The 13,514-nt window shown below is 51.9% G+C and overlaps 1 protein-coding gene across 1 annotated transcript in view; it reads right to left on the bottom strand.

Annotated features, from left to right (window-relative positions):
• Positions 1–13,514, bottom strand: part of GALNT17 (polypeptide N-acetylgalactosaminyltransferase 17) — a 209,367-nt gene that overhangs the window by 71,639 nt on the left and 124,214 nt on the right. Inside the window, exon 6 of the mRNA XM_040082495.1 lies at positions 580–697. Within this exon, the coding sequence (XP_039938429.1) occupies positions 580–697 (118 nt within the window). The remainder of the gene's footprint in view (positions 1–579; positions 698–13,514) is intronic.

Below are 13,514 nucleotides of genomic sequence, written 5' to 3'. Positions count from 1 at the left end.
ACTTCAGTGTGTGTAAACACTTGAATCACTAAGCCAGATCTAATATTGTACACAGTAATCAAGGGATGTTGTCAAGGGGGAGGCACCGAGGCAGCTCTGAAATCCTGGCTTGTAGAGTTTCACTGCTCAAAGCGGGTTTTGTGCTTGTGAACACGTTTTATTTGCAGATGCTAAATGCCTGGGAAATATCTGCAGGCTTTGTGTCTTCTTGACACACTCACAGGAGTCCCAGCACCCCCAAACACTGTTCACCCAGCCGTGTTTTTCCTGGTATTTAAGAGCCCTGTAACTTCCAGCAACACTCTGACAACACAGCCAGGTTCAAGCTGGAAATGCCATTTCATTTCAGCAGCTTTTTGCATCAGATCACACAGATTGGAATCCAAGGAAAAAAAAAAATTAAACTCATCCCTAAACCCAAGTCATTTTTCTCCCTGAAAGAGAAATTAAAACGCTGTGAACGCCACCACCTCCCAGCTCCCCTGAAGGACTCCAGCAGCTGCCCAAGACACCTCAGCGAAAGCTTTGGGCTGCTGAGAACACCGTGAGGTGACGCTTGGCTGCCCAGGTGGCACAAACCTTGATGCCCAGCTCGATGTTCTCCCCTCCGTACACGTCCATGCCGGGGTCCAGCAGGCCGATCTCCCCGAAGAATTTCCTGTTGACCACGAAGGAGCAGCCGATCATGGCCGGGGTCCTGCACGGAGAGAGCCACGGGAGCGCACGGTTAGGGACCTGCAGGGCTCCCTGCTGCACAGCTGCTGGCTCCAGCTGCCTCCCACCACTGCTGAGCACAACCATCCCTCGCCTTGGGACACATCGTTTTACCACTGCAAGAAATTGTCCTGAAACCCCTGGGGCTCTGAGCCCTGACAATCAGAGCCTTTGAATTTCCTCGGGACTCTGCCCCGATGGCAGCTTGGTAGAGAGAGGCAGCCTCGACCCAGTTATCCAGAAACCATTTAATAATGTCAGAACAACAAACAAGAAGGCGTGCACTGCACATGGAGAGGACTCCAAGAATGCAGTAACAAGGGGCCAAAGGCAAAGGGCAGGGTCCAGGGGCAGACAGGGGTATTCACACCTCCCGGTGTGGGGAGGGGTTAAAGTAGGGTCTGAGGGAAGGGAGAACAACTAGGAATATTAAAAATTCCTTCGCCAAAAAATCAACCTATGGTAACATAAAGAACGAGGAACCTTCTAGCAACGATTTGCACGCTTGAACTGAGGGAACATGTCAGTAAGCCTCTTGCTTGCTGTACTTAGAAAGGTGTTTCCCAGGGCATCAAGCAGGGGTTTTCTGCTTCCCTGGGGAAACCACTCTCAACATTGTCCAAAATCCAAGCTCATTTCAGTCCGTACAGACAGGAGAAAGGTTTTCCTGGGGTTAAATGATGGAGGAGCTCTCAGGCCGTGCCTTGCTGGAAATACCTTGGGGTGTCTGTGGGCAAGGGCACAAACTCTGCCCATAAATGAAGGAAATACAATAATGGCCTTTCCCTTCTCTTACTTCCAGCATGTCTGGGATGGAGTGGACTTTAAGATGGGTATTTTTAGGGTAGTCCAGGCAAGAGCGTTTTGGAAAAGGAGGCATTGCCACCAGTGACAAGCTCACTGCAAATCTGTAGAAGCAAATCCTTTAAAAACTGTTTGCAGAAGGGTCTGTGGGGTCATTTCCCAGTCCCCCCAGTATCAGCAGGGCTCTGGGTTAGGGATCAAGTTGTCACATCCATCCTGCACCTCGTGCCCTCCAGCTCAGAGCTCTCAGCTGCAGGAGCAGCCAGGAACAGGGGCTGGGCAGGAAAATAACAGAGAGCTGGGAGCATCAATGGAACAGCACAGGGAGAGAGGACAAACACAGTGCCAGGGGTTAATTTGTCATAACTGTGTAATTTTAAGGACATTATAGATGGTTGTGTTTACTAATGACTCTCATTACTCACAAACCCCTGGACCAGCTCTCCAGCTGCTACAGCTGCCCTGAGATGAGGATGCAGTTCTGATTCACACACACTGAGATCACATTTCAGGGGATTTTTGGAGTGCTTAGCCCTTCTGACCTTCTCCATAAAATTGCACTTTGCCCAGAGCCCAGCACTGAGCGATCCCGAGTGGTTCTGCTTGTGCTGCTCGGGGACACTCCCAGCTGCTGCTGGCGCGCTGTGGGCAGAGTTTGCCCCTGGGATATTCCCTGTGATGAAACAGAAATAGAAGAAGCAACCTCCCATTGGACTGCTGCTCTTTGAATCTGTGCTGTGAAGAAAAATCCCAGGGATCCGCTCAGTCCAGCAGGGAAGTGCCAGTGAATTTTACAGCTAGGTCCAGCCAGAGTCTGATTTTTTGGGAGCTCCAGGACTCCCCTGCCCACCCTGAGCTCTGAACAGGGGATGGGATGCCCATCTCCTCTGTGAGCCCATAGAAATCCCACAGCCCCTAGGAATGCCTGTTCTCCAGAGGGAAGCTGCTCTCGAGGTAGCAATGGGATCCTGTGTTGTAAGAGCCACCCCCAAACCCTGCCTCAAAGCCCATCCCAGCCCTGTCTGTGCTGTGGAGCACGTCCAAGGCTGGACTGAGCAGGTTTGGCCTGCAGAGGTGCAGAACAGCCCTGAATTCCCCAGACCTGGCTCACAGACAGCGAGGCCCAGGTTCCAGCTCTCCATCCACACCTCACACAGTGCCCAAATCTGCCAGAGGAGCTCCTGGGCTCCCTAGGGCAGCTCAGCAATTCCAAGGATTTCACAGCTCAGCTCCACCAACAACCACCAAACTCATCCTGCTGAAAACCACGAGTTCCTTGGATGAAAGCTTCTGCCCACTTTAATATTATTATTTATAGACATTTTTGTATTTTTAATAGAATGTAGAAGAGCTGGATGCTGCTGCCACATTAAATTAGTTCCAACTGGAATCCATCAGAGGGTTTTTCCAATAGATTTCTTCCCTGACAGCTGGCTCAGCCTTCCTTCCATGGAGCAGGATAATGTTTCATGGTTTGCTGCCACTCTGGTACTTAAGATTTCAATTCTCTTGCTTTATTTGTAGCAAGTTAACTGCCATTAACAGAAACAATTCCTCCTGAAATGATAACCACCTTACAGATGCCAAATCTAATAGTTCCATTATCCCTGATTACCTCCTGGAATTTAAGAGAAAGGAAAATTGCTCTGGTTTTATCCAGAGTATGAACAACCCAGTTCATCTCCCCCACTGGGAATAGGTGTGGAAACCTCTGACTTCTCCTGTCAAAACCTGTTAGAGGCACTCAGAGAAGAGGTAAAAGCCAGAAAAAGAATCCAGGAGGAAGTTTCAGACAAAGGAAACTGTATTTTGGACCCAGTAATGTGAATCAGTGGGAACTCTCAACCAGGTAAATGAGGTTTTCTGGGAACAGCTCAGGAGCCATGAACAGGAGCTGTACCCTGAGAGCTTCTTTCACTGTTACTTATAAATCATGGAATGGGTTGGGTGGGAAGGACCTCAGAGCCCATCCCAATCCACCCCTGCCATGGCAGGGACACCTCCCACTGTCCCAGGCTGCTCCAAGCCCCAGTGTCCAACCTGGCCCTGGGCACTTCCAGGGATCCAGGGGCAGCCACAGCTGCTCTGGGCACCCTGTGCCAGGGCCCCAGCACCCGCACAGGGAACAATTCCTTCCTGAGACTTCACAACATGACTTCACTTTATAAGGCACAGAGCCATCAATCCTTCCCAAAACTCTCTTGGAAACAGCTTTACTGGGATTTAGCAGCTTCACCTTCAGGTTTTCCCCTTCCCCACTGCGTTCCAGCCCAGGACAGCAGGAAGCTCCCAAGGCACCGCTCCTGGTCCCTCCAGCAACCCAAATGAAATGCTCCATTCTCCTCTGTAACAATGCCTCCACATTAAATAAATGAGGAATCAAGCAGCACTCAACAATTTAAATAAAAACACCATTTGATTTGGGAGTAAATCCCTCAAAAAGGTGGCTGCTGACAATAATGGATTGCTCATCCCCAACGAAATAATGGCCTGCAGACAAAGAGCTGATAAAACCTCTTGTTCCTCTGCCCCTTAATTAAAAGCATTAACACAGCTTGTTTTTAAAAATCACCCAGCTCAGCCAAATGCATTTTTATTTGTCCCAATAGCTTTTCTCCCATTAATGAGAAAGGAAAAGCAGAATTTGGCAGGAAGGAAGAGCAGAGATGTTGAGCAGAATTATTGGGTTTGTATCCAGAACTCCACAGTGTTACTTCCTTGCCATTCTTTTGGTTGGTTCTTCTGTAAGAACAAGTGAAGAAAGGTCAAGAAGAGCAGCTTTTATGAAATATCTTCCTCATGGATCTCTAAATAAAGATGAAGGAGATACAGGGGAAAACGTTTATCCTGCTCTATTAAGTTATTTTAATGGTCTTCCTTTCTTTAGTTCACAGTTATCATCTAATGATTAAAAAGTCTCAAGGAGAGTACTCCTTCAATTCAAGGAAATTAATTTCCCCCACAATTGGATTTGGCTTCCAATTTTACACTATAGAGCAGGTCATAAAATACGTAGAAAAAAGATATTAAAAAAAAATAATTAGCGGGTTTACCATTGACTGCAAGAGGCTGAGAACAGACCGGAAGAACTTCCAGGGCGTCCAATTCCTGTTAAACTGCTGCTGGTTCTAATAAACTTGGATCATGGAGATGTTCACCTTCCACACCGCAAGGCACTGCCCCACACTTGGAGCATTTGGGACAGTCCTGGGCCTGCCCAGAAGGAAATTCTCTGTCCCTCTCCCAACCTTGCCATTCCTCATTCAACACACTGAATTCACACATCTTGCAATCATGGCATCATGGAAGGGGTTCGGTTGGAAAGACCTTAAAACAGATCCACCTGGCAGGGACACCTTCCACTGTCCCAGGCTGCTCCAAGTGCCATCCAGCCTGGCCTTGGGCACTGCCAGGGATGGGGAATCCATGGAATAACCTGTGCCAGGGCATCCCCAGCCTCACAAGGACGGATTCCTCCCCAATATCCCATCTCTCCCTGCCCTCTGGCAGTTTGACCCCATTCCCTGTGTCCTGTTCCTGATGCAGGGTCCCTCTCTGGCTTCCCAGTGGCTCCTCTGGATGCTGGGAGGTGCTGGGAGTTCTCCACACAATCTCCTCTTCCCCAGGTGAACAATCCCAAATTTCCCAGCCTGTCTCCACAGGGAAGGAGCTCCAGTCCCTCCATGAACCCCACAGCCTCCTCTGGCCTTGCCCCAGCAGCCCCATGTCCTCCCCATGCTGGGGACACCAGAACTGTGCAGGGCTCCAGGTGGGCTCATGGGAACAATCCCATTTTCCACTTGGGGATTTCCCACTCCTGCTGCCTCTCTGCACCTCCAGGACCCAGCTGGGGCTCACTGGTGGGATCCAGCATCTCAGCAGGAAACTCTGGGAGCCTCTGAGCTCCAGGGATGAAATTCAACCAACTCACAATATGCAGAAAATGACAGGTAAATCATCAAATTAAAGCCTGTGCCTTTAATTAGTGGCCTATCAATGATTTCCCTGATGAGTGCAGGGAAGGGAAGAACACCATCTTTATTTTCATGTGATACTCTGTGATAAAACACTGGATTTTCTCTTGGCCAGAGGCAAGATTAAGGACCTGCCTGCAAAAGAAACAACTCAGTGCTGTCCCCTCTGTGCTCAGAGAATAAATCAACAAATATTAAAGTCTGGGATGAGCAACACAGGTTTAGACAAGGGGAATGTTTGTGTGGAAATTTAATAGGAGGATGGGATGTGAAGGACTGACCCCTTTGATCATCAAACAGGGATAGGCAGGGCCTGCCCCAGGGCAGATCCCTGGGGGACAGAATCCACCCAAACCCTCTGTTCCAGGGGCAGCTGTGTCCTGGGAATCAGGGATGCCAGGATGGAGCCTGCAGCTCTGACTGCTCCCTGACCATTCCAGCCCAGTGTGAGCTCAGCAGGACGGCTCTGGGGGGGCTGAAGGGCAGCATCGCTGCTGAGTGTCCCCCCTGGAGCTGCCACCATGCCCAGGGGACATCCTGTTCTCAGGGCACCTGCAGCCACTCCTGCAAAGCCACGGAGGAAAGCTCTGCTCCCTCAGAGAAACGGAGGAGGAAGGGAACTGGAGGAATTAAAAAGTCACGGGAAAGCAGCAGGTCTGGTTTCCAGTGCAACTTGGCTTCTGGACCATCCACTCCCTTGGGACTTGCCCTGCAGAGCCTGACCTGGCCCCTGGGGTCCCTGGAGGGGTCAGGCAGAGCCTGGAGCTGGAGTGAGCCCATTCCCTGAAATGGGCTTGCAGTGAGACAGAAATCCCTGCACAGGGAGATGGGGGTCAGGCAGAGCAAACAGACCCAGAGCCAGACCCTGCCCCACCTGCCCACTGTCTTCCTCAGCTTCATCCCACTCCCTGCCCTCAGAGAGGGCTGGGCCCACCCAGGAGGCAACAGAGAGGGTGAGGATGAGGCAGAACCTCCTGCCTGGCCCTGGCCCTCTCAGCCTTCTCCCCACGGGCTCCTCAGCCACAACCCCAAACACTGGTGTCCCCATCCCGACCCTTCCTTACCCCATCCCAGCTCCTCCCAACCCCAAACCCCCAGGCAGGCAGGATGCATTCCATGGAGGGGCTTTGCTTTGGAAGTCAGCTCAGCCCCTGGGTTCCTGCAGGAAGGGCCCAGTGTCCGAGGCCAGGGCAGGAGGCTGCTGCACTGCCCAGGCAGGAGCCTGATGGCAAAAGCCCCAAATCTGCTGTCACACACAGAGCTCGTCTCCAAAGGGGAATCACACATTCCTGGGGGACACCTCTGTGCAGAGCAGGAGCTGGGAAGAGCCACACTCCCAGCTCCCCTTCACTGCCAGGGGAATAGAGAAAGCTGGATGTCTTTCCCAGGAATATAACCAAATGTCCATGAAGGAACGGCATTTTAGTCCCCAGCAGCATCCCTTCCTTAATCTCATCCCCAGGGCAGCATCTCCAAGAGCTGTTCCTTGAACAATTCCAGTTTCCCTGCCCCAGTGCCCTTGGTTAATTGTCTGTTTCCAATGGGTTTATTTCCCTGCTGTTGCTAAGTACCACAGAACCTGTGAAACAAATTAAAAATAAGAGATACCACATAAAAGAGACGCTGGATTGAGTGGCTTTACTGAATTTACCGGAAATTAATACCACTTAAACTTTAATGGCAAAGAGGCTGGGAAAACTGGATTTTTAAAAATACCTCTTACATCTCTCCATATCTGTGACCTTGCTGAACACACATTGGACTGTTCTCTGCCTGCTCTGGGACTTCAGGCAAAGCATTTAACTCCTTTGTAGCTCTGTTTCCTCCTCTGTCAGGTGAGTTTAACACCCGGACGCTCTTGAGAAAAACCATTTATAAATCAGCTCCGTGCTCTCCCCACTGGAGCTGCTGAATTCACTGCTGCTATTGCTGCCAGAGCCCTCAGCCTCTGGTGAGAACAGCACTGTGGTTTAACAACCTCCTGAGTAAGGGTTTGCTGTTTCCCAGCCCTGCTGCCCCTGCTTGAGCAGCATCAGGAGCTGGTGCCCCCTGTGCCCAGACACAGCCTGGGAACCACTGCTGATTTGGATTTCCTTGTCCAAGCTCAACGACAGATCTTCCCCTCCAGGATGAAACTGCTGCCTCAGCCACTGCCTAAAAGCCTTTTCCTTCCTGGTGTGTTCTCCAACCCCAAGGATGTCCCAGCACTGAAGATCCCTGGATGCTTGGACACCTCCTTCATGCCCCAGGCACTTTGTACAGGAGTCCCCAGAGATGGCTGGGGACTGGGGGATGTGCTGCTCTAGGCTGCCAAAATGCTCCTGGGCAGGGAGCAATTGTCCCCAGGTCCCTGTGTTTTGTCACCTGGTGTAAAACTCCAGCCCAAGGATCGGGGCTGATCCCATTCCCACAGCAGGAGCCCACCCAGCTCCCACACCCACCCTGCTGGGACCTCCCAAAAGGCACCAACCTGGAAAACCCTTCCAGGCCAAGGGCCCTGAGCTGGGGTGAGCCTTGCTCAGGCCACGAGAACGTGCAGAAGGTGCTTGGGGCTGTTCTCCATCTCTGGAAAGAACTCCAGGTGACATCTCCGATGGCCTGGTGCTCCTGCACCCTCTGTCACAGCAGGGGCAGCATTCGGGGGCTGCACTCTGAGTCCCAGAGGGGTCACCCTGGGCCAAAGTTAATTTGATAATTGCTTCAATGGGACTTGGTGCTGCTGAGAAATAGAGGACATGGCTGCAATGGCAGGATTCTCCCCTGGGATGTCCTTGGGAGAGGGCTCCTCCTTCCAGCCCCTTTCCTGGAGCTGCTGCTGGGGTCACACCTGGGGGCCCCTCTGGCACACAGGGACGTGTCCAGGTGCCTCCCCAGAGCTCAGGGGGCTGAGGCACCTTCCCACAGTCCCTGCAGCACATCTGCAAACATCTGCATGCCGGGGGGTTGACCCTTAACAGGACCCATTTATCCACAAAGGCAGAATTGGGAAATAATTGTGATCACTCACTGTGATTTATTAGGGACATTCCCACAGGAGAGACGGCTTGGGGCTGAGATAAAGCAGAGGAATATTTTCATTTGTGCACTAGCTCATACTGGAAGCCACTGAAAAATGCATAAAAGATGCAAGAAAAACACTTTCCTTGCCTGGAAAGGCACTGCAAATCAAGGCAGGACACAAAGGGAGCCCAGATCAGCAGAGATGAGCAGTCAGGAAGGCTCAGGATCTGGTTAACCTGGTTTTATTTTCCCTGTATGGCTGCTCCCCTAAAGGTGTGACCCTCAGAGCAGGTCTGGAAATCACAGTTCCATTTTCCCTGCACAGAAATGCTCCAGCACATCCTGAAAGCAGCCCGGAGCTGAGCTGAGCCTGGGCTCCAGCAGGGACAGGGATGTTTGCTGCTGTCTCAGCAGTTGCCAACAACAGGAGAGAAAGTTCTGACAAGCAATTTGAAATTTTAACCTGGACCAGGAGGTGAGGAAATCCAGGAGCCCCCACCTGTGGATCCCTGCTCAGGAAAGCTGCTGCTCTGGAATTGAGCAGGGAAGGAGAGCAAACCCTTTATTAACCCTTACCAGGGACCATCAGCCACCCCAGCCCAGCCTCAAGCACCTCCTCAGAGCTCCTTGGGGGCTCCATTCCCACGGAATCTCCATTAAACCTGCAGCGTTTGCCTGTGCAGATCAGATCTATTTATTCCACAGCAGGGAGGCACAACTCCCCAGGGCAGAGTCAGCCAGTGGCTTCAAAGATCCCCCAGAAGCAGTTTAAAAGCTCATTTGTGCTAATTGGCAGCCTCTGAAATCCAGCTCATTGGCAGCTGGGAGGGGCCTTACCAGATCCTGGGATTTCACACTCACAGCACCTTCAAACCACGCTGCAGCTCCCCGAGAGGACAAGGAAGTCTGATTATAAATCCCAGATTTAAGGATTTCAGTCTGCGCCACTTCAGAACCCCCAGTGACAGCGCAAGGACGCTGAGATTTCACCTCTGTGAAGGGCAAAGATTCCCTGGCCTTTAAATTCAGAGGATGGTTTGGGTTGGAACCTTGCAGACCATCTCATTTCAACCCCTCCACCCCAAACCCTAAAGATCAGCTGGAATAAAAAGGAAATAGATACTGAACATAAAAATATTCAGAGAGGATTAACGCTGATTTCTTTAACACTTGGCACTTACAGCCTGACTGACAACAGAATAAAGTGCAGGAAAAGTCAGGGAAAAAAGGGGCCAAGCATTTCTCCTTAGAAACCCCTCAGATGAGACCAGACCAGAGTTTGGGTGGCCAAGACTGCACGTGCTCATTTAATCCCAAATCTAACCCTAAACCCACTCCCACTGCCTTCCAGGGGGGAGCACCTCGTTCCTGTGGCCAAAGCAAAGGGAACCCCACAGGTTTGGGGTCTCTGCTGCCCTGGGGGGTTGGTTCCTGCTGCTGCTCACACTCCTGAAGGAATTCCGCCTTCCAGGAATGCAGGAATTCCTCACCAGGAACACGACCCTTCAGCAAGAACTGCACTGTAACTCCATCTCCTTCCACTGTTGCCAGAGTGCTAATTAAATGATAATTACCCTGGGATGTAATATGTATAACTATCAGGCACTTAACAGGGACGTGTTATTTACTTTGCTGTTTTTAACATGAATATATTTTTCCTCAAGGGCAGCCAAGCAGCTGATTTTGGGTCGTGCTCTTCCTTTCCACTGAGCATAAAAATCACAACGAGCAAATTTCACAGGTGAACAAAGTTCTCTTTGTCTCAGGCACAACAAAAACAACAACCATGCCCTGGTTAAAGCACCGAGCTGGGGCTGAAGGATCAGGATGAACACCCTGCGCCTGAGCTTGGTACCCAAACTGGGACTTGGGCAGTGATTTCTGACCCATCTTCCAGCAAAATACTCCTGCAGCTCCTACACTTGCCCCAAGGGACATCAGATGAAAGAACCTGCAATAAATTGACTTTTGAATGTGAAGATGGGCTCAGGTGAGCATCTCTGCAGAATAAACCTGCTCTGTTTACAGCTGAATTTTAATCTCTGAACATTTTTAATCTCTGAACACCCAAGCCAAACTGCAGAAATCAGGAGAGGAATCTCCCTGAGCAGATCATTGCCTGGAACAAAGGTGCTGCCAGCCCGAGCTGTGCATCTGGGGACAAACACACCAAGGGAGCTGTGGCCTGCCACAAAGCTGAGCTGGGAGGTAATTCCCTCGACAGGTAGAAGAGAGCCCAAGTCCCTGACAGCTCCTAGGAAACAGCAGGAACAGCAGAGCAGGGAAAGGCTGAGCCATGTAAAGTCAGGTTGAGCTGGGGAAGCAGCCCCAGAGCCCCTCTGCCACCACAGGGTGACTTTGGGGGGATTTTGGGGTGACTTTGGGGGGGATTTTGCAGAGTCACATTCAAACCTCCAGTACAACCACAACTCCCTGACTGCTCCCAGTTCCCTTCAAACCCTCAGCAGCAGCTCCTAAACACCAATCCCTCCTCAGCTCTGCGTTCCAGGCACTGGAATGGTGGGTGATGCCAGCAGCAGTGGGGTGTGCACAGCCCCTGCTGCTCTCTGACAGATCCCTGCAATGGCTGGGAAAGAGCCAGGAGCCCCAGGTCCTTGGGAAGTCCAGGGATACTCCTGCAGACAGAGTTTAGGTGGGTGATTTCCATCCCCACCACGAGGAATGGTTATTGACAGCTGGAGCAGCTCCACTCCCTGGGCAATGAGGGAGCAGCCCCGTAAACACCTCGAGGAGCTGAGCAATGATTTATTGTGACACCTCCTTGATGGCAGCTATCGGTGGGGAGGGAGCTCCCAGCTTTCTGTCCCTTTCACGCATCCCTGGCACAGCAGCACGATTCCTGGGAAACACAGCAGATCCATCCTGTGCCTCCAGCCTTCACCAGCAAATGTCACTCTCACTGCTCAGCGCTGGGGTTTGTTTTGTTTAAAACACCGAGCAAAGCTGATGGAAAAGAAGAATGAAAATGGGGAAAAATGCACTGAAATGGAAGCTTGGTAAAGATGATTGCCAGGTAAGGGAGCTCAGGGCTGGAGAGGATGGTTTGGATTCACCTCCACCTGGATCAGTGCAGATCCACCCAACCACAAACAGAGGCTGATGTTTGCAGAGACATTTATCCCAACTGCTTGTTTAAGGGTCAGGCAACTCGGAGCCAGCAGGTCCCAAAGCTGAAATCCCACACCAGGGACACTGATCACACCAAGAGACCCGTGGAAATCTGTGTCTCCTCCCACAGCTGCACAAGCCTGGAAGCACAAAGGGATGCAGGAGCTCTTTGGAAAGGCAGAGGGGAGCAATGCTGAGCACAGAGCAACCAGGAAAGTGCTGGAGATAGCTCCTGACTTCAAACCCTGAGCACCAGCACAGCCCTGACTGGCTTCTGCTGGGAGGGGGCACATTCACCATGAGACCCCTCTGGGACAGCTGCTTCTGGTTTGACATTCTTTTCTTGAGTGGGGAGGGTGCTGGTGTTGCTTTTTTAGTTTGCTTTGGCTTGTTGTTTGTGGGGATTTGAAACCACCAAACACAAAATGCATTGATTTTTCTTAAATCACAGAATCCCAGAATGGCTTGGTTTAAAAGGGACTTTAGAGATCACTCCCTTCAACCCCTGCCATGGCAGGGACACCTTCCACTGTCCCAGGCTGCTCCAAGCCCCAGTGTCCAGCCTGGCCTTGGGCACTGCCAGGGATCCAGGGGCAGCCACAGCTGCTCTGGGCACCCTGTGCCAGGGCCTGCCCACCCTGCCAGGGAACAATTCCTGCCCAATCTCCCATCCAGCCCTGCCCTCTGGCAGTGGGAGCCATTCCCTGTGTCCTGTCCCTCCAGCCCTTGTTCCCAGTCCCCCTGCAGCTCTCCTGGAGCCCCTTTAGGCCCTGGAAGGGCTCTGAGGTCTCTCCAAAACCTTCTCATCTCTGTCCTGAACACCCCCAGCTCTCCCAGTCTGGTCCAGAGCAGAGGGCTTCCACCCTCTGGAGCCTCCTCTCCCAGTGGAGACTTGGATTCAAGACCCACTCAAAGTCATTAGCAAAGCCCTCAGCAATCTCCTGCGTGCCAAGAGTTCACCTTCCTGTATGAAATGTATAAGGAAAAACTTTAAAATACGTGTTTGGCTCACAGGCTGAGCAGCCAGGGGCCATCCCCAGGCAGCTCCTGCCCTCTGTCACCTGGAAGCTGGGATGAAGGGGCTCAGCCCTGTGTCCAGGTGGCATCAGCCCAGGAGGAACTGCACCTGGAGAGCCAGGATTTAATTCCACACTGCACATGACGGGAGCTTGTTTGATGTCAGCATTCAGGGAGCAGAAGAAATGCAGGAAACATTGCAGTGCAGTGTCACCCCAAGGAGCAGGCACTCATTCCCTGCCGCACACAAAGCTGGCAGCAGGAATGCTCATTCCTGTGTCTGCAGGGCTTTCCTGCAAGCCACAACCGACTGGCAGCAAAACTCCAGGACTGGGAGGGAGTGGGACAGGGAATTCTGGCTCCCCAATCCCAGGGCTGGCACGGGAGGGACCTGCCTGTCACTCCGCTCCGCAGGGTCAGTCTGTATCCTGCTGGATAAAAATGCAGCTGGGAGCAGAGGGAGCTGCTCCCAACCCCTCGGGCAGGGTGGCACCCTGGCACAGGGAATCCCAAGGGCTCCACCATTCCCATTTGGCTCAGGAGGGATCTGTCTCACACCCCAGGAGCTCTGGGGCCAAGGGGATGAATCTTCCTTGTGCTTTGCCTCAAAGTGGAGCAGTGTCAGGTTCCAGGGGGAAAGGGATCTGCAGTTTGTCCTGGCACAGCTCCCAAAGGCTGCAACCTTCAACAAATCCAGACTGATGGAATCCACAGGCTGGGAAAGACTGGAGGGAGAGGATGTCAGTGTCTGAAGCCCTAAAAAGAAATTGGCTTAGCAGGGAACCTTTGCCAGGGGAGCATCTGCAGAGCCCTGCACATCCAAAGGCTGGGGAACCAAACCAGTGAGTTCATTCCCTCGGGACATGCTCCAAGAAT

This window comes from Hirundo rustica, chromosome 19 (genome assembly GCF_015227805.2).
Source record: "Hirundo rustica isolate bHirRus1 chromosome 19, bHirRus1.pri.v3, whole genome shotgun sequence".
NCBI lineage: Eukaryota > Metazoa > Chordata > Aves > Passeriformes > Hirundinidae > Hirundo > Hirundo rustica.
The sequence above is the reverse complement of the archived record's forward strand: the minus strand, read 5'-3'. Positions and strand labels throughout refer to the sequence as shown.